This window comes from Macaca mulatta, chromosome X, assembly GCF_049350105.2.
Source record: "Macaca mulatta isolate MMU2019108-1 chromosome X, T2T-MMU8v2.0, whole genome shotgun sequence".
Taxonomy (NCBI): domain Eukaryota; kingdom Metazoa; phylum Chordata; class Mammalia; order Primates; family Cercopithecidae; genus Macaca; species Macaca mulatta.
The window spans coordinates 129,874,058-129,896,468 of NC_133426.1; the positions used below are offsets into that span (position 1 = coordinate 129,874,058).

At 39.7% G+C, this 22,411-nt stretch overlaps 1 protein-coding gene across 2 annotated transcripts in view; it reads left to right on the forward strand.

Annotated features, from left to right (window-relative positions):
• The window catches only part of GRIA3 (glutamate ionotropic receptor AMPA type subunit 3), a 319,023-nt gene that overhangs the window by 293,090 nt on the left and 3,522 nt on the right, over nucleotides 1–22,411 (forward strand). Inside the window, exons 14-15 of one of the 2 annotated variants that reach the window (XM_015128131.3) lie at nucleotides 261–375; nucleotides 17,844–18,091. In XM_015128131.3, coding sequence (XP_014983617.1) covers nucleotides 261–375; nucleotides 17,844–18,089 — 361 coding nt within the window. In that variant the 3' untranslated portion in view covers nucleotides 18,090–18,091. Of the gene's footprint in view, nucleotides 1–260; nucleotides 376–15,099; nucleotides 15,215–17,843; nucleotides 18,092–22,411 lie in introns of both variants that reach the window. The other variant, XM_015128129.3, reaches the window with a different exon arrangement.

Below are 22,411 nucleotides of genomic sequence, written 5' to 3' on the forward strand. Positions count from 1 at the left end.
ATGTTAATTGCATGGATGTGGTGTTCTTGTTACTTTTTTTCTCAAAGACAATTTCCCCATCCCGCACACTTCAGTTTTGAGCAAATGTTATCCTCCATGCCACCTTCCAATATTTAACCCTGTATTTGCTGTACAGACATTTTTATAGCTCCACGTTCTGTGAAATTTAGCCAATTTGTCCTCTTGTGCTCCTTTTTATACGTTAACGATTTCCTAAGCATTTGTGCATTTTCTTACAAGTTATGTTTTATCGTTTCAAGAAATGCTGTTAACCTGGCAGTATTAAAACTGAATGAGCAAGGCCTCTTGGACAAATTGAAAAACAAATGGTGGTACGACAAAGGAGAGTGCGGCAGCGGGGGCGGTGACTCCAAGGTCAGCCTCAATGTCACCACAACCGGGTACCCTTAGTGACGAGTAATCGGCAAGACTGTTATCTTATTATTGAGGAGAGAGCACAAGACTCACACATAAAGTGGAATGACCAGGTTATTCCCCTGCCTGGCAGCTTTGGGAACCAAAAAGGCTTTAGGGCACTGCCCGCATTTTTGATCTAACTTGGGTCCCTTCTTAAACTCCCAGACAGAGGCTCCAACCACACCCTTTCCCTTCCTTCACCCATAAGGCACCAGATTGGTTGCCTTATGAAAGCCATGATGTGGGTTTCAATGCCCTAGGCTTTCAAGAGTCCAAGGCTTTCCTGTGAGACTGTCCCCGCCTGCCTCATTTGAGTGGTATGAAAAATCAGATCCATCTACTGAAAAGTCAGGGCGTAGCCTTTTTTTTTTTCTAGGTTGTGATGGTTGCTCACAGAGGTTGGTTGGTTGAGTAAGGGTGGCTTCTTCAATTATGTGTCTGAGTGATGAGATGTTGTTCTCTATATGTGATAGCCCATTTAAGCAGACCCCACTTAACTTGAAAGCCAAATAACAAGCTCGGTTTCAAGTTAAATGGGGTCTTTCTTCAATAGGCCACCCCATATAGAGACTTTGCAGAGACATTTTGTGTATTTAAGCAAGTGCGTCGCCTAACTGTGATACTATATGTATGTATGAATCCCTGATTTAGCTTCTCCTTAGCCATGTTCTTGGTTCAGGTAGGTCTAATTGTTATCCAGGCTGCCATCATGAGAAAACCCATCTTACTTGGCATTCCTTTGACTTCTAATGCTCTTTGGAGCTAGAATGAATGAATAGCCATCATCCAAGCAACAAGAAATAGGGGCAAGCTCAGAAGCCACGATACCAAGTCATGGAAAGACACTTTGGGTAAGTACAGGAGAGGACCTGAAAACAGAATCCTCCATGGCCCAAGGGGCATGAGAATTATATTGAAGCATGTAAACTCACCTCTTGTACGACCAAGATCCCATGGGCATCTTAAGGTGAAGAACAGTGTTTCCCAACCACAGACCAACAGACAGGCAAGCCAAAACTTTTCTTCTTCAGAGACAATGGTTGCACTTCTGCTCCTCTCTTTCCCTCTCTATCCCTCAGGATCCTGATGGAAAAGTTAGTTTGCCAGTCTGCAAATATAATATGGGTTTGGAAACACTGATCCAGAACACTTTCAAAGAAATAAATTTTAAAAGAACTTTCTTCAGCAAATAATCTTACCAGGCATTGGCATGGCCTTTTATCGTAAAACCTTGATTAACCAGAACTCACCTAACCAGTACCCCAACTAACTGAATTGCCCCCTCAGTACTTCACATTGATGAGAAAGCAGCAATAGTATTCCAAAAAGAAGACTGCAAGGAATTGGTTTTTTAAAAAATCACTTACCAAGAGATGACCTATGGTTGGGTCACATTCGGCTCTTTCTCCTCTATCTTCTCTCCATCTGGATTGACCCTCAAATGTTAGAGGCTGCTTCCCTGAGGCGAGAAAGTAGATAGAAGCATTTTAAGAAAAACTGTTATTAGCCAACAATGAACAAAATGAGTGTTCTTATTGAAAATTCCATTCATCCCTTATGGATTCCAATTAATCAAGGTTTTACTATGTGTCAAAAAGCAGTAACTTTCTTTCCCACCAATGTGAACTGATGACACTGACAATTTAGCCAAGCTTTTGGCTCATTTGATATTTACAATGGCCAACTTGATGGTCAAAGTATTTAGCACCTGTCTTCCCAGTCTTTTTCTCATGTTATTAGCACGGAGAACCTAATTGTATCATTGAAGTGAGTTGCAGAATGAAAATTGAGCTGGATTGGATGCATTGCTCTCACGAATTCATCATTCATACTCATCATGGTTAAAAAGGAGCCATGGACTGTAACAAGATGACTCTAAAACATCCACATGATGCCAAGTGCTCAGAAGTGTTCAGATAACCAGACGTTTGATGTTATATAAACAAACAAAAAAAATCTGCACATATTTGGCTGACTTTTTACTTTTCACCCAGATGTTTTGGTACATGAAGACCCCAAAACTTTAGACCAGCTATTTTTTAATTACAACCAGCAATCAAGCATTTTTTCCTCAGCTAGTACTGCTGCAAAGTTTTTTATCAAGTAACTTTATTGACAGCTCACGATTTCCAGATTATCTGAATTTTGATATGCAAATAGAAAAATATTTCAGTAGATCCTAAATGTTTTCAACTTCTCTAACCATAGTGCTACCTGCCAGGCATCTTTCAAATCGCTTTTCTTGGTCATTCCTACAGCCAGTCTTTTGAAATAAGTCAACCCTTTTCTCAACTATGGATAATAATATGATCAGTGCTGCATACCCAACGATTGCTTATTCCATTTCTGGATTACCAAGAAGCTTGCCTTTATCTTCTTCCTTCTTGCTACCTGCTGTTTTCTGAGAGTGAGCAAGAGAAGGGGCAAGAGATGAACGTGAATCTGGTTACCACTACGTATTAGTGATGCAAAAAAAAAAAAAAAAATCAATGGAGAAGGAGGTAGAAATAGCAGTAAAACCTCATTATTTTGGAGCCCTCTGATTAATAATTTGTGATAAACTAGACAGGGACCAGTCTACAAGTTAACTTTATATTATCAGGCATGAGGACAAGAAAGGTTTGTTAAGCAAATGAAGAGTTTAGACTGGAATGTCAGTTGAATTTTTTCTTAAGAGAACAAACCCTTTTCAAATGTTAGAAGCACTTATTAGATATAATCATATTTGTTACATATCTATCTGCTAAAGTAGTTCTCACGAGGATCTCCACTAAGGCAATGTTTTATAGTCAGTTTGAATTACAAAATAGACTTAAAGAAATAAAATTGTCATTCTTCAAACCTATTTTGTAATACAGGACTTGCTTTACTCATTCAGACAATCCTTTCCCTCTGTTCCTCGAAATCAGTGAGGTTTTACTGTATTAGCAAAATGGCTTGAGATTTACATCTCTTCATTGTGTCTCATCTCGTTAACATGACAACTGACTGTTAAATATACCATCATTTCACAGAGAAAGTGAGATCCAGAGATGGTGATGACTTTGAGAAGGTCACACAGCTAATGCTGTCATAAATCTCTGCTGACTTTCAGAATCACCTCTTGTGATAATATTGCAGATGGCAATTTAGCACTACCACCTATCCAATGAGCAATGTGAATCTGATTGCATGTGATACATTTCCATAAGAATCAGGTTCATTCACAACTACCTTGGTTACTAGGCAAACGGCATATTTAAGCTGTTCCAGCCCTCAGTACTGATTACTAAAAATGACAATAATCACAACGCCTGACATTTATAAGTGCTTTTACTTTTTCAAAAACACTTTCAGACCTATTATCTCTGAAACCAGGAGAGGGAGAAATACCTGTATCACTTTTCTTTCTGTCTCTCTCTCTCTCTCAACCTTTAAATAATGATAAATGGGCAATTATGTTAAGTCATTGACTTTTTCTTCTCTGGCATGAGACATTACACATTCTGAGATTAGTCTAGAAAAGTTACCATACTATGGAAAGAAACAGCAAATTTTCAGGCTGTCGTAAACGTGCATGAGCTTAAACTAATAAAACTAATGTTTTTTATTATTTTATTTTATTTTTATGGATACAAGGAATTAAGAACAAAGTCAGTCTCTGAGGCGCCCCTGAACCAGACCTACAAGCTGGAACCAGAATACTCCTTGGCTTTCCCAATTTCCCAAACCTGAGCTAATAGGACCTAAACAAAACAGACTTGATCATTCCTTGATTAACTGTAAATGCACATGCAAGGATCATGTAAATTAGAGCTGTGGTTTGGGAATTTTTAACCTGCAAATCACCCTTTTGTGTTCATGCTTTATGACAATGTGTGTGCAGATGCAGTAATTAAGAGCCAGTAGGTTGTTTCAGTGATAAACCCAGATCACCAGGGGTTTGTGACATAGCCAGTGAAAGTCTATCACTGTAAATCACAACAGAATGGAGGATTTATGTGCAGAACTACCACATAGGCACATCAGCCTCCTTCTGCAGCTGCCTGTCCCCTCAAACATTTATGTTCTCATTCACCCTACTTCATTCCCTTAATCTTGGGTAAAGGGCACCAGCTTTGCTTTCCCGTCTAGCCTTACCTTACTAGACAGGATAGGGTCAGTGAAACGAGCTATTTGTGACTGAGGTGGAAAGTTATTAACAAACCCTACCCAACCTCACCATAGAATTATACCAGACTTTAGTCCTCTCCAGGGATTAAAATAGACTCCCAGTGTCCCTATATTCCAAGATGAAAATCAGCACATGTGTACTCTTGGGAACATTGTAACAGAATATTTAAAGGGACCATTCTGAGCCCCTTGACTGCAATGAGAATTGTAGGATAGGTGGGTGCCTTAACTTGAAAGGCATATAAGGACATGAGGGAGGAGGATGGGATGTGCAATTGAACCTCCATTATTTAAATAAATGGTAAGATGCTCGTTGTGACTTATAGAATATTGATAGAGAAATGCAGTTTTACTATGTCTTCAAAAATATATAGGAACTAGAATAAACTGACCAATGTGATGCTAGGAAAAAACATAGGGAATTTGTTTAAATCGTTTCAAAAAATGCCTGCAATTAAAATCAGTGGTGTTTATTTTCACATGGGTGCTCCTAAGGTACCTAAAAAGAGTTTGTTCTCTGAAGAAATTAAAACATGTTCTCCCTATCACTAGCTATCTTTGTTTTTTTTAATCCCATGCATTTGCTTAGCAAGTCTTCTATTCAAAGATAGTAAAAAGTTACAGTCTCAGACAGCCCATTTCCAAAATCCCTCAGCTTCATATTTGGCAGTACATAGATGAATGAGGTTATACTGTATTTCCATTGGTATACATGAGACCTTCAGTTTTGTGTGTATTTCTTCTTCTTCTTCCATGTATGTCTACAATTCTCCTCTCCTATGCCACCGTCTCTTAACCACTTCTCTTCCACACCCAGAATTCTTTGACTTTCTTGGGCCGTGGGTAATGGATATGAATCTGCATCTGCCTTTGCCTGCAACAAAATGGACCTTTTATTGGCAGGAGCCATCCCTAAAGGTTGACATTTCAGATACTCAGGGTTAAGATGGATCCCAATGACTCTTTATTGACACTGTTATGTGTGTAGACAAGAATCATTACAGATCGATGGCACTTCCTGGGTCTTAGCAGAAGTTCCTGTGAATCCCCAAGACTCTGGTTTGGGATCGAGGAGTAGGGTGAGTATATTGTGCTCTTCGTTGGTTTGCATGATTCTATGCTGGTACTGCCTCCTGGAAGTATGAAGAACCTGACAGTTTTCTTTCCTGGTAGTCACTAAATTTGCTCCTTGAACTTACTCAGGTCTTCCTCCCAAGAGCAAATCCTCACTTTCTCTCAAGTGGCTGCTTCAAGCAAGGGACCCGTTGCCTTAAGAACTGAACCAGTCCAATGACTGCCAAAACCATTGATTTTGCCAAATGATATTAAAGAATAAATTTTACCACCGGAAAAAAATGTAATCCAGAAAGAAAACATTTTTAAAAAGTAATTCCATTCTAATGATTTTTTAAAAAATTAACTGTGGCCTTAACATGGTTTCTATGATTACGACATTATTATTTGCCTTTGGTGTTATCCTGATAACATGAATGTGTTTCTTATTGACAAATAATGACCAAATATCCAACACCTGAGCTACAGAAAGAGCACAAGAATGAAAAGCCTGAAGGTAAGAATGCTGTTATACAATTGCCAAGAGGAAAGACGCCATTGCAGTGGCAGACAGTGAAATGATGTATGTTTATTCCCTTTCTGCCCTTTGAAGACCAAATCATTTGGTTTCCTTTCATTTGAAGAGAAGGTTATACGCAATCTCTGAAAGGTAGGACAGCCATGGAAAAGAAACATGAAAAATTGGATGCAATTGAAATATATTTGGTGAGGGTGGGAGTTGGGGTTGGTGGAGCAGGGTGGGGGCAAATTTCTTTTGCGAACAATTGAAATCCATTCTCTTTTGACTTTCTAGAGAGCGGTATAGCATTTGGCCCTTGGCACGTGAGGCTGATCCCCATTGATCAGAAGTGGCAAAAGTGTTGTCCAAGTGCTGGATTCACCTTTTTGCTTAATTTCATCTGGCATTGAAGCAAATATTTCTCAAAATATAGATCTAAGGCAATGGCATTCATATATATATATATGCGCATATATATATATGTACACACACACACACATATATGACTATTTGTATGTCCTGTCTAACATCACTGCTGGAAGGGCAGATGTGATGTGTAAATGCTAGAATGTATGCTAAAAGAGGGTGGTATATGCCCTGGCATGGCAACTAGATCTGATTTCAGATCTGATATATAGACTTCATTTGTTGCAATCTAGCTAAAACTGATTATTTTTCTATGAGTCATGGTCAAGGGATGGCTATTGGAGAATAAAGAGGATGCTGGCACACATCAGATTGAACTTTTAATGCATATTTTGTCTAGGATCAGGGGAATGAGTTAAATATCTTCAGAAACATACATCATGTGAGTTTCTGGTACAGATCTGTTTCTCTCTTCTCATTCTATTCTTCTCTAGGTGCCACTGGAATGAACTAAAGAAAACACACTTATACATAATAAAACCCAACCAATTTGATAGTTTGATTTTTCAAAGGATCTTAAACCAGAATTTTCAAGTGAATCATACCAATTATGTATTTGAGAAAGTTTCTATGGCCACATTTTGCTCAAAACTTAGCATTTTCCCTGAGCCCCTTCTCTCTGTCAGGGACAAATTGAGTAAGAGGTCTTCCCAGACTATTGGGTTCAACTTCTAGATGGAGAAGTTGAACAGAGGTCCAGTTTGGCAGTTTAGTAGAAATCTATCAGTGAAATACACAGCCTATGGAATCAAGGGGTCTACTTCTCTGTATTTGAGAGGTTGTAATTTAGAAATGTCACTGGCTTTATCCATATGTGTAAGAGTTGCTTCTGGGGCTGCTGCTGCAGCATAGATGGTCATCAATAGATTTCAATCACTAGCATTGTTAGGCCCTTAGTGAAATGACTCACAGCTTTCAACTCTTAATGTTATATGCATGCATTATTGAATTTGCTCTTTGCACTTATGTTAAATTATTATCCCAATAGCAAGGAGTTAAATAGGTTTGAGCTACATTTGTGAACTACATGGATATAAACACTCTCTCGGAGATGGTTTCTAGCAGCTAAGCACTCTGCAAATCATTGTAGCTGCCCTTGTTAAATGAGGATTATTTGGGTTGCCAGAGTTCAGTAATGCCAGCAGTCATGTATGCACATGCTCCCAGGTTGTACAGAAAGCCCAGGCTGATCCAAGGTTAGAAGGATTGAAATAAAATCCTCATTTTCCTGGAAGCCTACATTCAGGAACCCCTATGAAAACAAAGGGATAGAGATTTGTTTTAAAGGACTTCAGACACTAGTGTACTCAAGGGCATATTTTGAACTGCCATGGCCTCAAACAGCTGCTATACAGAGAGAGAAATCCCTTCATTATACATATTCCAGGTTAATCTACAGAAAGGAATGTAAAGTACCACATAGTAAATTCTTTAATCCAGCAAATATTCTTCTTTTGCTTGATCATCGATTGGCTTCAACTTAATAAAGCAAGACCAACCTGGGCAGAGATGTCTGTGACTGCCTGCCTGTACATGCCTGTTATGTCCTGGGTGATGCTGGGGCTTTTCCAGAGAATGCTAGAGAGGCAAGTGAGTGATTTGGAAAGATGCCTTGTCATCATGAAAACCTGAAACATCTTCAGTAAAAGAGTTAGCAAAAGAGAGGATGGCTGTTCTCCCTCCATTGGGCCAAAGATATTTCTAAAAAGTTGTTCCCAAAAGATCTAGATACCAAGAAGCAAGTGTTAGTAACTTAGAGCAAGGGTTTGGTTAAGGGACAGGGTGAGGCAGGGGCTTCCAGCTTAGGCCGTGATAAGTTTCCATTCTCATCATCCAGATAATGTGTTATCAGAGCAGATTTCTAATTGACTGTGCAAATGCACCACCCTTGCTCATGTATTTCTTTTACTTCTCTGTGATCTCCTTGTCTTTGTCCATAACCTACATATTTACACATATATCTATCTCTCCTAAGGGCACCGTTGAGGATCTTCTGGAATCATTAATTAAACAGACATTTGCTCTTTAGGTGTCCCTGTTCTGAAAGGAGAAATGAAGCATTTAGAGTAGCATATATCCCATAGTATTTCAGGGGACTAAATCATACTGCACCCTGGGTTCTGATATTTTTCAGGCCCAGAGCCATACTGACGGTATAGATTCCTCTCTTTACCTTTCCAGGATCACCAGATTATTTCACAGAATCAACTTGGTAATTAATTCACAAGACCCAATTTTCCTTCTTTTCCCCTAAGCTCAGCACCTTCACATCATTCTCTTCACCATTTCCTTGTTCATAATAAGGAATCCAACCTGGTTCTAAGCTACTATTTACTATTTACTATTTTAGGTATTTCCTGAAATTAAAACTTTAAAATAAATTAAGCAGTTCTTTTGAAATATATCAAAAGTTTTATTTATTTTGTTTCTTTAAAAAAATTAAGTTTCAGCCAGGCGCGGTGGCTCACGCCTGTAATCCCAGCACTCTGGGAGGCTGAGGTGGGCGAATCACTAGGTCAAGAGATCGAGACCATCCTGGCCAACATGGTGAAACCCCATCTCTACTAAAAATATAAAAAATTAGCTGGACATGGTGGCGTGTGCCTGTAGTCTCAGCTACTTGGAAGGCTGAGGCAGAAGGATCGCTTGAACCCTGGAGGTGGAGGTTGCAGTGAGCCGAGATCGCGCCACTGCACTCCAGCCTGGCAACAGAGCAAGACTCTGTCTCAAAAAAAATAAAAAAATAAAAATTAAAAAATTAAGTTTCTACTTTCACAGAAAAAAAAATCAATGGCATTCTTATCCTAAAGCTGTCTCCATATGTAAGGTTGGCCATCACTAAGATAACACTGATTCTTTAAAATGGCTGGTTGGTACAACCCAGGAACTGAGCCTGGAATCCAGGCGACCACCAGCTGGCAGGTGGAGGCCTTGGATTGTGAGCAGTCTTAGTAGCTGAGTTAGTGGCAGGTGTGGATTGTAGAGATAAGCAGAAATTGTTATAATCCAATAATGTTTTCTTCAAAAACTGAACTCATTATCAAAGTATTATGAATTATATTACTATCCCCTATATAAAAAACAGACAGATGTAATTCCATGACTGTTCCCCACACTCAGGAATCATCACTGAGACACAATTCAGCATTAACTTCACATACTTTTAAATGACTATCTAATTCCCATTTCTCTCTCTCCATCTGATCAACAATCCACATGCATTTTTATGACTTACATGCCACAAAATGTTTTCTTAGGGGAACCTTACACTCTTCCACCCCACCTCAAACATTTTTTTAGACAAAATAGAACAAAGAGTGGTAGTTTATAAATATTTACTCTTTGTTTCATTTCCCATTTCTCAGAAAGATTTGTATTTTAACAAAGCATGTCACTTAAAGATGTGAAATTCTCACAGTGGAATTTCAGCTGCCAGTGAGATAAATATTTCTGGACAGAGGGATGTTCCCAGTCCTCCTGAAATTATGTCACAAAGCACTCCTGTTTTCTCCCTAAGCCTGCTGACCCATGTCTTTGTCTTAGGAGGGCTCTACTCAGCAAAAAGTTCATAGCAAGCCCTTCAGAGGGGAGAATGCCTGACTAATTTCCACGATAGGAATCTGACCTACTTTGTTTAATTCTTTCTGTTCTCTATTGAGGTGAGTACAATAAATATTTCTGACTTATAATTCTCTTAGGTACCAGTTAAGGGCCTGCAGTAATTGCTGTGAAACATTACACTGGAGACATATTGCTGCACCACAGTAAAAGGCCCCAGCTGCAAAATATGCCCTTGCTAGATTGATAGTTATTTGGAGTATGGGGGTCCCTAAACGAAAATAAAATCATCACAAATATCTAAGCCTGAAGAGCAAAAATAAAGAGGGTTGCTACCCTTTTGTGTATTCCATTGGAGAATGTACAGAACACAGCTCAATGTATATTAATCAGCCTTTTGACCTGCCCCATAAGTTGCTGCAGAGGCTTGTGCAAATTGCTTAACCTATGTGTGCCTCAATTTCTTTATGTATTAAATAGACACCATAAATCTACCTTCTTAGGGTGATCATGAAACCTGACCAATAATTATAATCATAATAATAAGTATATAAATATACTAGGTTGAAAAACAAAATGCTAAAAGAGTTATTGATTTGACAAGTATTTATTAAGAAAGATATCCTAAATGGAGATACAAATACACAAGCCATATTCCCTGCCCTTGAGAAGCACACAGTGTAGTGGGAGACGTAAGACATAGGCATAAATAATAAGGCAAGGTAGAAGTGATGGAGGAGACAGAAAACATTGAAGAGCAAAAATGGCTTCATGGAGAAAATGACATTCAAAATGATCAAATGCCCACCTATTTCCACTTCCTTCAAAATACCAATGTGTAAGAGTGTGTGTGTGTGTGAGTGTGTGTGTGTGTGTGTTGGGGAGAGGGTGTCAGTACCTTCAGTTGGTTAGGATTGGGCTAGATAACACATTTAATAAGGTACAGTAAGAAATAAAACTATGTGGACAAAACCAGTTTTCCTCTGCCATCTCAGAAATTTAGTCTACCCCACAGCAACATAGAGTTCTAGGAGATTTGGATTTTAAAGTACTTTCTTTTCTTGGCATCTATTGTAACCTTGTTAAGTGGTATTATCTGTGATTTCTGATTACAGCTTTTATACTTGTTGGCTGTGCTGCTGCTTGAAATGTTTGTTTTTCTCCCTCATTTTTATTTAGAAGTTCCCAAAAGCACATTGGTTCCCTGCCAGGTTTCATAAACCCTGTGATTATTTTTCTGATCCAAGGCTAAACTTCTAACAGTAGGTCATTTGTCAAAATTCTCTAAAGTCCTATGGTATCTCACAGGAGGTCTGGATACTCAAAGGCAGGATTTCTCAACTTTGGCACTACTGACATTTGGTGCCAAATAAGTCTTTGTTGTGGGGGTTGTCCTGTACATTGTAGGATATTTAGCAGCATCCCTGGCCTCTCCCAACTGGATGCCTGTAGCATCCCCCAGCCCCCACCTAGGTGTGACAACAAAAAATGACTCCAGACATTGCCAAATGTCCCCTGGAGGACAAAATGGCATCTGGTTGAAAACTATTGCTCTAAAGTAACCTACACTGTAATGGTGTAGGCCATGGGAGTGAAGAGCAGTTACCAGAGCCAGTTCGTGGAAGCCACTAGATGGCCTAAGGCAGGGATAAGCCATTGTTCAGAAGTAGGATGCTAAGTCACTGATGTACTGAGCCTGGGTTTTGGCAAGAGTAGACAGTGGCAGTCCAGCATGGACCCCTAGCACAGAAATAGCCTTCCCTCCTCCGAAACCTGTGTTTCTGAAATGCTTTGTTCCAGGACCTCTCTACACTCTTAAAAATGATTAAGAACCCCAAATAGATTTTCTTTATGTGTGTTACATCTGTTCATTTTTACCAATCAGAAATTAAAACTGAAAAAATTTTCATGAATTCATTGATTCATTTTAAAAAATAATAAACCCAATATATGCTAACATAAATCATATACTTTTATGAAAAATAACTATTTTTCTAAAACAATCAAAAGAATAGTGAGAAGAATGGCACTGTCTATATTTCTGTAAATCTCTTTAATATCCAGCATAATATAGAGAATGGGATTCTCATTTCTACTTCAATCAATCTATTATAATTTCACCCATCATATGGCCTCCAGGAAACTCCACTGTATATCAAGAAGGAATAATAGTGAGAAGGCACTTAGTATTATTATAAAAATAGTTTTGACCTCACAGATCTTTTGATGAAAGGGGTTCAGGGATCCTCCGGGGGTTCCTGGACCACACTTTGAGAACAACTGCTCTAAACTGACATGCCACACTTTTATGAATGCAATTCACTTAAGGGTTGATAAATTTCTTTTGAAACTAGGATCTCTAGGGGCAGTGAAATCTCCCTATTAGACCTTAGTGTGAGTACCTAAGGAACAGAGACTGCTCTGTTCCTAAGATCTGGTGAGCAGCAGTACTGAAGAAAATGAATGACGTAATTTGAAGAACATATTACCTGGAGGGAGGGCAGGACCGGGTAAGGGCTTAGTCAGGTAGCAGTATGAGGACACTGGGCCCTTTGCAATAAGAAAAGAGGAAGCACAGAAAGGAGGAAGAATTTGTTTTGTAGTTTCTCCTGTGGTCCTGATGAGCCCAGTCACTCATATGCCATTGGAAAGCATCTTCCCCTATATCCTGAGCTAATTGCCACGTTGCTGAGCCTGGTGCCAGTGCCTGGCTTAAGGCATAGCATTGCAGGAGAAGTGGTAGTGATGAGACAACAACAGGGGAGAGGAAGAGCGAGAAGAGCATCAGACGGTGGAGAATAGGGGAGAAGGCAGCGCCAACACTAAACTCAGGGCCATCGATGGCCTGTCTGTCATTTGAAAGCCTGGCTTAACTTTCACTGCCAATAATATCTTAAAGAGGCTCAAAATTTAATCTGAGTATATTTTTGTTGTTTTGCATTCCAAGCAATTGGTTAGCATTTGAGAAACCCGGGGTTCTGAGCATTGGATGAAGGAACTTGTTTAGAGTATAAAAGGATCTGAATTTCTTGGCGAGATACAAAATCCAAATATTCTGGCTGCCAGGCCCTAGGCTAACCAAGAAAGTTAACTCCCTGACACTAAAGATTTATACTTATTCAAACTGCAAGTACTCTGAAATTGCATTATTTTTAAATGACTATATCTTTCTCAGAATATCTGAAGATAAGGTGGCCCCTCTGTTTTAAACAGCAAATGGGGGAAGAAAGGAAATAAGTTTGGGGACTTTGTATGATAGAGACCAGATCTCTGTGACTATAGCAAGTCTTATTAGTGACTGGATATGTTAGTGGGTTCAACTTATCCAAAATAGGCTAAGAAATTTTTACGGCATGTTCACAGTTCCATAAATTTTTCTGCTTCCCTCTTTTTAAGTTAGTGACATTCAGACCAACATGCACTAATATTTGGCAATATTGCTCCCATGAATGTGAACACATAGTTTATTGCCTCAGAATTATGCCACCCTCTCTACATGGTGCATTTTTTATCCAAAGTCATTAAAGTTTCTTCATTTAAAATCTAATAGCCCTAGAAAGAAGTCAGGATAAAGGTCATTATTCCCATTTTATAGCTGAAGACATTTATAAGGGAGAAAATCTTTATCCTAGAACCAGTAGGGTTTCAGGCACTTGCCCAGTGGCTCTGAATGCAGTCCTTATATTTTTAAGCAGTAAAGGACTAAGGAGCAGTGGCCTGGCCTCCTGGGGATATGTATTAGCCTCTTAGTTGAGGAAGTCTTATCTTACTAGAACAATTAAACTATTTCTCTACAGCATTACCCAATAGTGGCAGAGTCGGCCGGGCGCGGTGGCTCAAGCCTGTAATCCCAGCACTTTGGGAGGCCGAGGCGGGCGGATCACAAGGTCAGGAGATCGAGACCACAGTGAAACCCCGTCTCTACTAAAAATACAAAAAATTAGCCGGGCGTGGTGGCGGGCGCCTGTAGTACCAGCTACTCAGGAGGCTGAGGCAGGAGAATGGCGGGAACCCGGGAGGCGGAGCTTGCAGTGAGCCGAGATCGTGCCACTGCACTCCAGCCTGGGCAACAGCGTGAGACTCCGTCTCAAAAAAAAAAAAAAAAAATAGTGGCAGAGTCATTTTGCTGGTTTAGGTCCTGCCATATTAATAATCTATTTTGAAACAATCTGGTTTGCCCTCTGGTGATCTAAGTTGACCACAGACATATGGCCATATCAGAGGAACAGCCAATCAGTAACTCAAAAACAATTTGTAGACCAGTTTTTACATTGTTGAAAATACTCCCCTTATCCAAAACGGAGGTCCACAATATACCTTTAATACTAAGACTAGTATGTCCAAAAGAATTTAGACTACGTGTTTGTGGAGTAAGGACACATATGTAGTACAGTTCTTTCTGAGATCATTTTCAGCTGGGCAACAGACTTGTGTGATAAAGGACAATTAATTAGAAGGCATGTTATTTATGTAGAATCTATTTTCAATTCTGTTCGGATTTATCCATTTGTCTCGGTCCACAATATGGAAACACTTCCCCTTCTGGGTCTGTCCTTTTCCCGACTCCTCCATAAAATTTGCTTTCTGTCTGGAAGTACAACAAGACACCCAGTTAGATCAAACTTAACACACCTCCTTCACAAAGCTAATGCAAGCTGCCGCCGACGATTGTCACCCGAGGGGAGACCCTCCTCACCACACACAGCCTATCTGAGGAGTGCCTTTTTTTCTATCCTCATTATTTAACAGTGTGTGCCGATTACTCAAAGCGATATGGGCAGGCCCTGGTAAATATAGCGTTGCTGTAGTGTTAACTTTTTATAAGGTAATGCTCAGGTTGCCTGCAGTGTCTAAAATTACTCTGTGGCCAGGGCCCCCTGCTTTATCGCTTTCTATAGTTTTAAAGTAGTTTGAAGCTTGAATAACATAAAATAACATAATATAATGTTATTTATGTTATTTCCCACGTGAAGAACGCCTGTAAACCTTGCAGTATTGAAACTCAGTGAACAAGGCATCTTAGACAAGCTGAAAAACAAATGGTGGTACGATAAGGGGGAATGTGGAGCCAAGGACTCCGGGAGTAAGGTCAGTCGCTGAAGGTCTTTTTGTACTGATTAGCAATCACATTTTGACCCACTGTTTATTTTCTATCCTAAAACGGCTTTCCTTCCCAACACACACTCCCTGACACAGTGGGACCCCTTTTATAACAACAGCGCTAAAGGGATAAGACAAATGCCAGCCTCAGAGGCCTGCCATGTGACATCAATTGTTGACTCTATAGAACTGTTATTATGATTAGGAAACTCAGTCTGGTCTATTGCATTTCCAAAGTTATAAAATAATAAGCTGTGTTATAAGGGGGTTTTACTGTATTTCACATTTCAAAAGTTCAAAGAGAAAATATAACAACAATAACAACAACAACCAAAAAAAAAAAAAGATTTATTTGTGACAGTACTTTTCCTTAACCTCTTACAGTGTCAGAGACTTTGTAGTTATAAATGCATTTGGTTATTAATATATTATGTTGATCCCATCTGAAAACAGTCAAACGAATAAATAACAAAGACTGGTCTCTGTAAGCAGAATGATTAGCCTCCTGCCAGCTGCTGTTTTATTGAGTTCAGCATTAATTTGGATCTCGAATCTCATTAAGTCTGTCACACTTCTCTCTTCCAAAGGTGTCATTTGAATCTCTGTACGTAATACTTTTAAAATTTAGTCGCATGCTCCTTAAGGGTTTACATTGTCAGGATAACATCACATTGATAAGCATGAAACACTCTTCCCCGCCTCCTTCCTGCCCCCCTTCGCTCCCCTAAGAAAGTTCTTTTTAGTTTCAATTTTTGCCTTTCCTTTTTTTGGACTAATATTGTGGTATCAGTTAATTCATTTCATGAAATGCCACTCATTTTCCCCGTGCAATGAACCATTTTGCTACTGGTTTTCTACATCCCACATCAGGGAATTCTATAACTCTTGTGAAACTTAAATAATACATGAAACATGAAACTATTCTTCTTGTCACAGCTGACATGGGCTATGTCAAAGGACCTCCCCCCCACCCCACCGTTAAATATCACATATGTATAAAAATCTAATGGCAGAGGAAGAGTTACCAGAAATTGATCTATTTCCCAATGGACTGTGGAACATCCTTGCAGATAGCCTCACCAGCCTCCTTAAAGAGATAATCCAATATTTCATATGTGACAGAAATTATTACTCCTTGTCTAGCTGTCATTCATCCTAAAAGAGTGACTATTTGCAAGGTTGTTGTGAATATGAGGCATTCCCACACCCTGTTTCTGAATGCAATTCAATTTCAATTGGACCTTTTATTAAGGTAAACAAGTACAGGACTGGCTTCTATGAAAATAGGATCAGAAGGACATGGTCATATTGTCTTTACTTTTAATTATTTAAATGATACCAAGACCAGCTGAACCAGAGTGTTGAGTGTCAGCAATGGCCATCATCTGTTCACTGTGTTGTCACTTAAATAAGATGCTCAAAATTCACTGGCTTAACAATTTGGGTATTCCATTCAATTACATTCAGCAGCAAAATGGTTACATTCCCTCTAAAAAGACTACAAAATGCTATTTTATTTTATTTCTTTTTCAAAGAAAGACTCCTGGCCCTTGGTGTGTCCTACCTCAAGGTAGGGCTCAAGACACCAACTTTTTTTCTTTCCATTTTTCAGCAGTTCAGTTTTTGCTTTTTCATACAGGCAGATAGCTTAGTCAGATTTGCACAGTTTGACCTGAAAGTCACTGACCGGCTTCCTCAACTTTTCCCCCTTGTTACAAAGAAAGCAAATAAGTGTCATTTTTAAAAATTATTCTCTACATTCCCTGGAGTAAAAGTTAAAAATGAGCTGGATTTTTTAAAAAAATCATCAGCCTCCTGGAAAAGCTTTCTGATTTGTATGGAGCCAATCTAGGACCCAGTGGATCCTCCTGACACTTTCCTTAAACTCTCAGGAAAATGGAACGGAGCCAATTCTTTGTGCTGTGCCCTTGTTCCAGCAACACAAAGACTTGCTGCCCTGATTTTAACTAGGATGAGGATTTAGCAGCCAATCTCCAAAGGGAGCATTTTCTCAGTCACTGGGGGAAAGAGGAGAATTAACCCTTTTTAAGCAAACCCTTGCAAAATAACTCCTCAGATAAGAATAGCAGGAACCTCTAATACTATCATGTTGTATCTTAAAGACTAGTTGTTCACAAAGTTTGTCACAGGGAGAGCAAGGGAGAAAGGGGTGTTGCGGGGCAGAGAGGGGAAAGAGTGCTTCAAGTTCCCAAATGAAAAGAGTATTACATTTATAGAGATTATGTCACAGCTCAACTCTGGCAAATGGTGTTTATCCAGGCTGGCAGAGGAATAAATTATGCTTGTGTTTACTCTTTTGTTCCCATGGCCAGTGCTGTTTTATTAATTGTTGAACATCATTTTGAGGCACTAAGGGATGTAAGGAGTCAAGGTGAAAGGAAATTTAGGTGAGGATCAAGACTGTCAACAGAGGCACAATCTACCATCTTGCTGGTCATTGCAAAACATTAGCCAGTTGCCAGAATTGAGTCATAACACTTACATCAATGTTTAGTTATTTTACAATTTAGAACTACCCTATACTGTTGTAATATATTATAATGTTCCATTGCCTTTGTTTTCTCCAAGATCTAATCACGTTGTTCATTTCTCTTAGGACAAGACCAGCGCTCTGAGCCTGAGCAATGTGGCAGGCGTTTTCTATATACTTGTCGGAGGTCTGGGGCTGGCCATGATGGTGGCTTTGATAGAATTCTGTTACAAATCACGGGCAGAGTCCAAACGCATGAAACTCACAAAGAACACCCAAAACTTTAAGCCTGCTCCTGCCACCAACACTCAGAATTATGCTACATACAGAGAAGGCTACAACGTGTATGGAACAGAGAGTGTTAAGATCTAGGGGTACGGTTAAGGTCTAGTAAACTAATCAGCTTTACATTACTGTATGTCAATCTCTTTTTTCTTTTTTTTTTTCTTTTTTTTTAGTTTGGTTTATTGTTTAAACCATTGTCTCTTTGCAACCATTTGATTCTTTGAAAACAATGGTTGTGCTTTCTTGTCAGGCAGTGGTGCTTTTCTAATAGAATGGTTGTAATTAAATTGTGGTCTGTGACCCAAAAGGAAAAACAATTCTCCAGAGCATCATTGTTCAATAGAAAACATATGCAAGCCACATACATGAGCCACGTGTGCAATTTTAAATGTTCTAGTAGTCACATGTTAAAAAGTAAAACAAGTGAAATTAATTTTAATGATATATTTTATTTAACCCAATATATCCAAAATATGATCGTTTCAACATGTTATCAATAGAAAAAAAATGAGAAATTTTACATTCTTCATGCTAATTTTGGAAATCTGGGGTATATTTTATACTTATGGTACATCTCGACTTATACTAGTTACATATCAAATGTGCAGTAGTCACACATGGCCAGTGGTTATTTTATTGGACAGTGCATCTGTAGAGAAAGCAGCTGCTCTGGAACAGATATTAAAATTAGGGGCAGGGCACAGTGGCTCACGCCTGTAATCCCAGCACTTTGGGTGGCCGAGGCGGGCAGATCACGCGGTCAGGAGATCAAGACCATCCTGGCTAACACGGTGAAACCCCGTCTCTACTAAAAATACAAAAACTTAGCCGGGCGTAGTGGCGGGCGCCTGTAGTCCCAGCTTCTCGAGGTTGGCTGAGGCAGGAGAATGGCGTGAACTCGGGAGGCGGAGCTTGCAGTGAGCGGAGATCGTGCCACTGCACTCCAGCCTGAGCGACAGTGAGAGACTCCGTCTCAAAAAAAAAAAAAAAAGTTTAGGTACACAGGTGAGACACTGCCACCTCAAGTAATACAGCGCTTCCATAGGGAGAGGTAGTTCTTTTAAGTAAACAGTGTATAAGTCTGAGAAAATTTTCTTAAGCTTTGAGTTCTTTTGTTGTCCCTTCCTTGGAACTGGTGCACAGGTAAGTGTCTATCAAAGGACAGTCTAGGCTCCCTGCTGCTAGCCAAGCCCTAATTCATACTTCAGTGAAGCTGAGTGTTGCCACCTTGACTCTGGCAACTACAAACACCACCAATAATTCAGACATGTTCAAATGCAAGCTTGAATTTGAATAATGTCTCTATTCTGGACGTGTTCAAAAGAATATAGTCTTGTACTTTAAAGTGCATCTGTCATCACTAAAATGCCTATCTGAAGTGGAACAGAACAATAAGCAACTTCATACCCCTTATTTTAGGCAATTTTGACCTCATGAGTAAATGTCAATATGCTGGGATTTCTACAAGTGCATTTGTGGTTTTTTGTTGTTGTTGTTTTGTTTTGGGGGATTTTGGGGGTGTTTTGTTTTGTTTTTGAGGCAGAATTTTGCTCTATCGCCCAGGCTGGAGTGCAGTGGTGTGATCTCGGCTCATTGCAACCTCCGCATCCCGGGTTCAAGCAATTCTCCCGCCTCAGCCTCCCAAATAGCTGGGATTACAGGCATGCGCTACTATGCCCGGCTAATTTTTTTGTATTTTTAGTAGAGACAGAGTTTCACCATGTTGGCCAGGCTGGTCTCCAACTCTTGACTTCAAGTGATCTGCCCACATCAGCCTCCCAAAGTGCTGGGATTACAGGCGTGAGCCACCATGCCCGGCTGCATTTGTGTTTTGGCCTTCTTATAGTTCACATTGCGGACTTACATTTAGCCAATTTTAAAATAATATTTCATTCAAATAAATCATTTGTCTTGGTCATGGAAAACATCATTTTGTCCAATGAAGTTGCTGGTTGTTCTTTCTTCCTGCCTTTTGCCACAACATATTCAGCACACTGCACCAATCCGCTGACAGTGTTCCCATTGCATTGGTGAATGTACAATACATGGATTCATCTGTAATTGCATTGTTTGCATGCAAGCATTTAATGTTTCAATGTGCTTAAAATGTTTCACTCTTGAGTAGGTGCTATAGGCCCATTACAATTTGGGGCATACATTTTTATAGGATAATATCAATACATTATTCATAATCCATTTTCAAAGTGATCCACTTTCTTTCTGTAGCCAACACATAGACATGCTTGCTAGACATGAGCAATTTCAATCTAACTTAATTATCCCAAATTTTGAGGTGGTAGCATCCAAATAAATAATACACCTTAAATTTGTGTAGCAGTCATCAAAGTGCTCTCATATCTATTGGCTCATTTGAGATAAGATGGATCAGACAGTTATCAGTAAGACCCAGCCCATGAAGTGAATTACTCAAGGCAACACAGTTAGGTAGTGGCAGTTCTGGGACTAGAACCCAGCCTTTCTTCTGCCTATAGCCATATCTTTGCTAAACCATGCTACTTCTAACCACCCATGGCCTGATGTCCTCCAGGAAACTTGAAATCCTAATGGGATCCTGTCAAATGGAGAGCAGATCTTGAGTTTCTGTTCCACTTTTCCACAAAAAACGTCTTGAGGAACTTCACCAAGCCTCCATATGCCCCATTCCTTATGCACTCCACACAAGATTGAATATTCAATCACTCCTACTTTCCCCAGAAAGAATCTTTCTGAGGATTATATCAAGGCTCAGGGTGACATGACCTCCAGACTTTTTTTATCAACTATTCCACCTGAGAATTTATGTCCCTACTACCCAATTACTACAGCCTCAGACTCTTGTTAAAGCCCCAGAGCAGTATTCATGAAACATTAGTGTGCATGTGACTCATGTGGGAACCTTATAAAAATATAGATCCTGATCCAGCAGGTCTGGGATGGGGCCTGAGGATCTACATTTCTCACAAACTCCCAGGTCATGCAGATGCTGCTGGTCCCAGGAGTAGAAAGATTCTAGAGGAAATAATATCAAAGAATGTAACTTAATAAAAGAAAGGAAGGAAGAAAAGAGGGAAGAAGAGAAAGAGTGATAGAGATACAGGAAGAAAGAGGAAGAAAGGAAGGTGGGAAGGAAGGAAGGGTGGAGGGAGGGGAAAAAAGAAAGGGAAGGAAGGAAGGAGGGAGGGAGGGAAAGGAGGGAGGGAGGGAGGAAATCAAAGGAAATGAAAGGAAAGAAACTGTGTCAGCAAACCTTTGTTAGGACATAATGTTGCCATCCAAAAGTAGAGGCCTGGAACATCAAACCTGAGGGGAAAATCTCAGAAACTAATATGCCACAACTTCTGGCTTTCCTTTACTCATCTGAGTTGATTCACTTTTGTGAAGCAAAATTCAGGCTAATTGAGGCAACAGTCACATTTTAATAGACTCCAATGCCAATGTGGTTACAACCCAATTACCTAGCACCTTGGCAACCATCTCCAGGGTGAAAGAAGGCTTAGGAAGAGCGTCTGCAAACAAATCTGTCCTCCAAGCCTGTACAGGCTCCAGACAAGAAGCAAAAGCCTCATACAATGCCAGGAAAACCTCACTTGTGTTAGTCAAGAGGCATAAAGCAAGCTGCTTTGAAACTTCTCTGTTGTCCTCAGCCAATTTGGTGATGTGACATTAGGGGAATGTTGGTTTAGTGAAGAGTGAGATCTTCACCCATTCATCTTTTATTTCTCAAGAAGATCTGGAATATCTCCTGGTGACTTCTAATTTGTTACCTAGTTATTAGGCTTCCAGTTATCTGAGTTGGCCTAAATCTGTCAGGGTCTATCCAGGGGCACCGACATCAAGAGGTACCCTGAGATTTTACCTCTATTACTAATTATCAGAGCCCACCTTGGGGGTTTATAGTACCAGTAATTGTTCAGGAAAAATGACTCAGGGCAAATCACCTGCAAAAATATGATCTAGTGAAATCTGGTTAATAAAAGGGCATCCTTGAAAGATGAAGGAGTTGTTTCTCATTTTCTATGGGTGATAGTCACATCAGGATTACTGGACTTATTGTGGGAACATGTGCCTCGGTCTCAGACCATATTTAGCTCCCACTAGGGAGAAGAAAGCCTCTCGACTACCTGGTGCCTGTCTGGGTTACTGACCAGCCACTGGAAGTGTATCCTCCCAAGCATGCCTTGGCAGGTGACTGCCCATCAAGTGCTCCAGATTCATTGCACCCTAGGGTTGACTGTGCTAATTGTTTTAGGAAATTATTTCTAATTTCCTAATTGCAGTTCAGAACTACTTCTGGCTTCTTTGGTTTCTTCAAAAATATTTTTGAAATCTCTGTCCTTTACAAGACTTCAAGATGCCTGAAGTTAGGGGAAAAGATTTTCATTTTTCCTGCAGGAGTTTTCTGTTTAGTC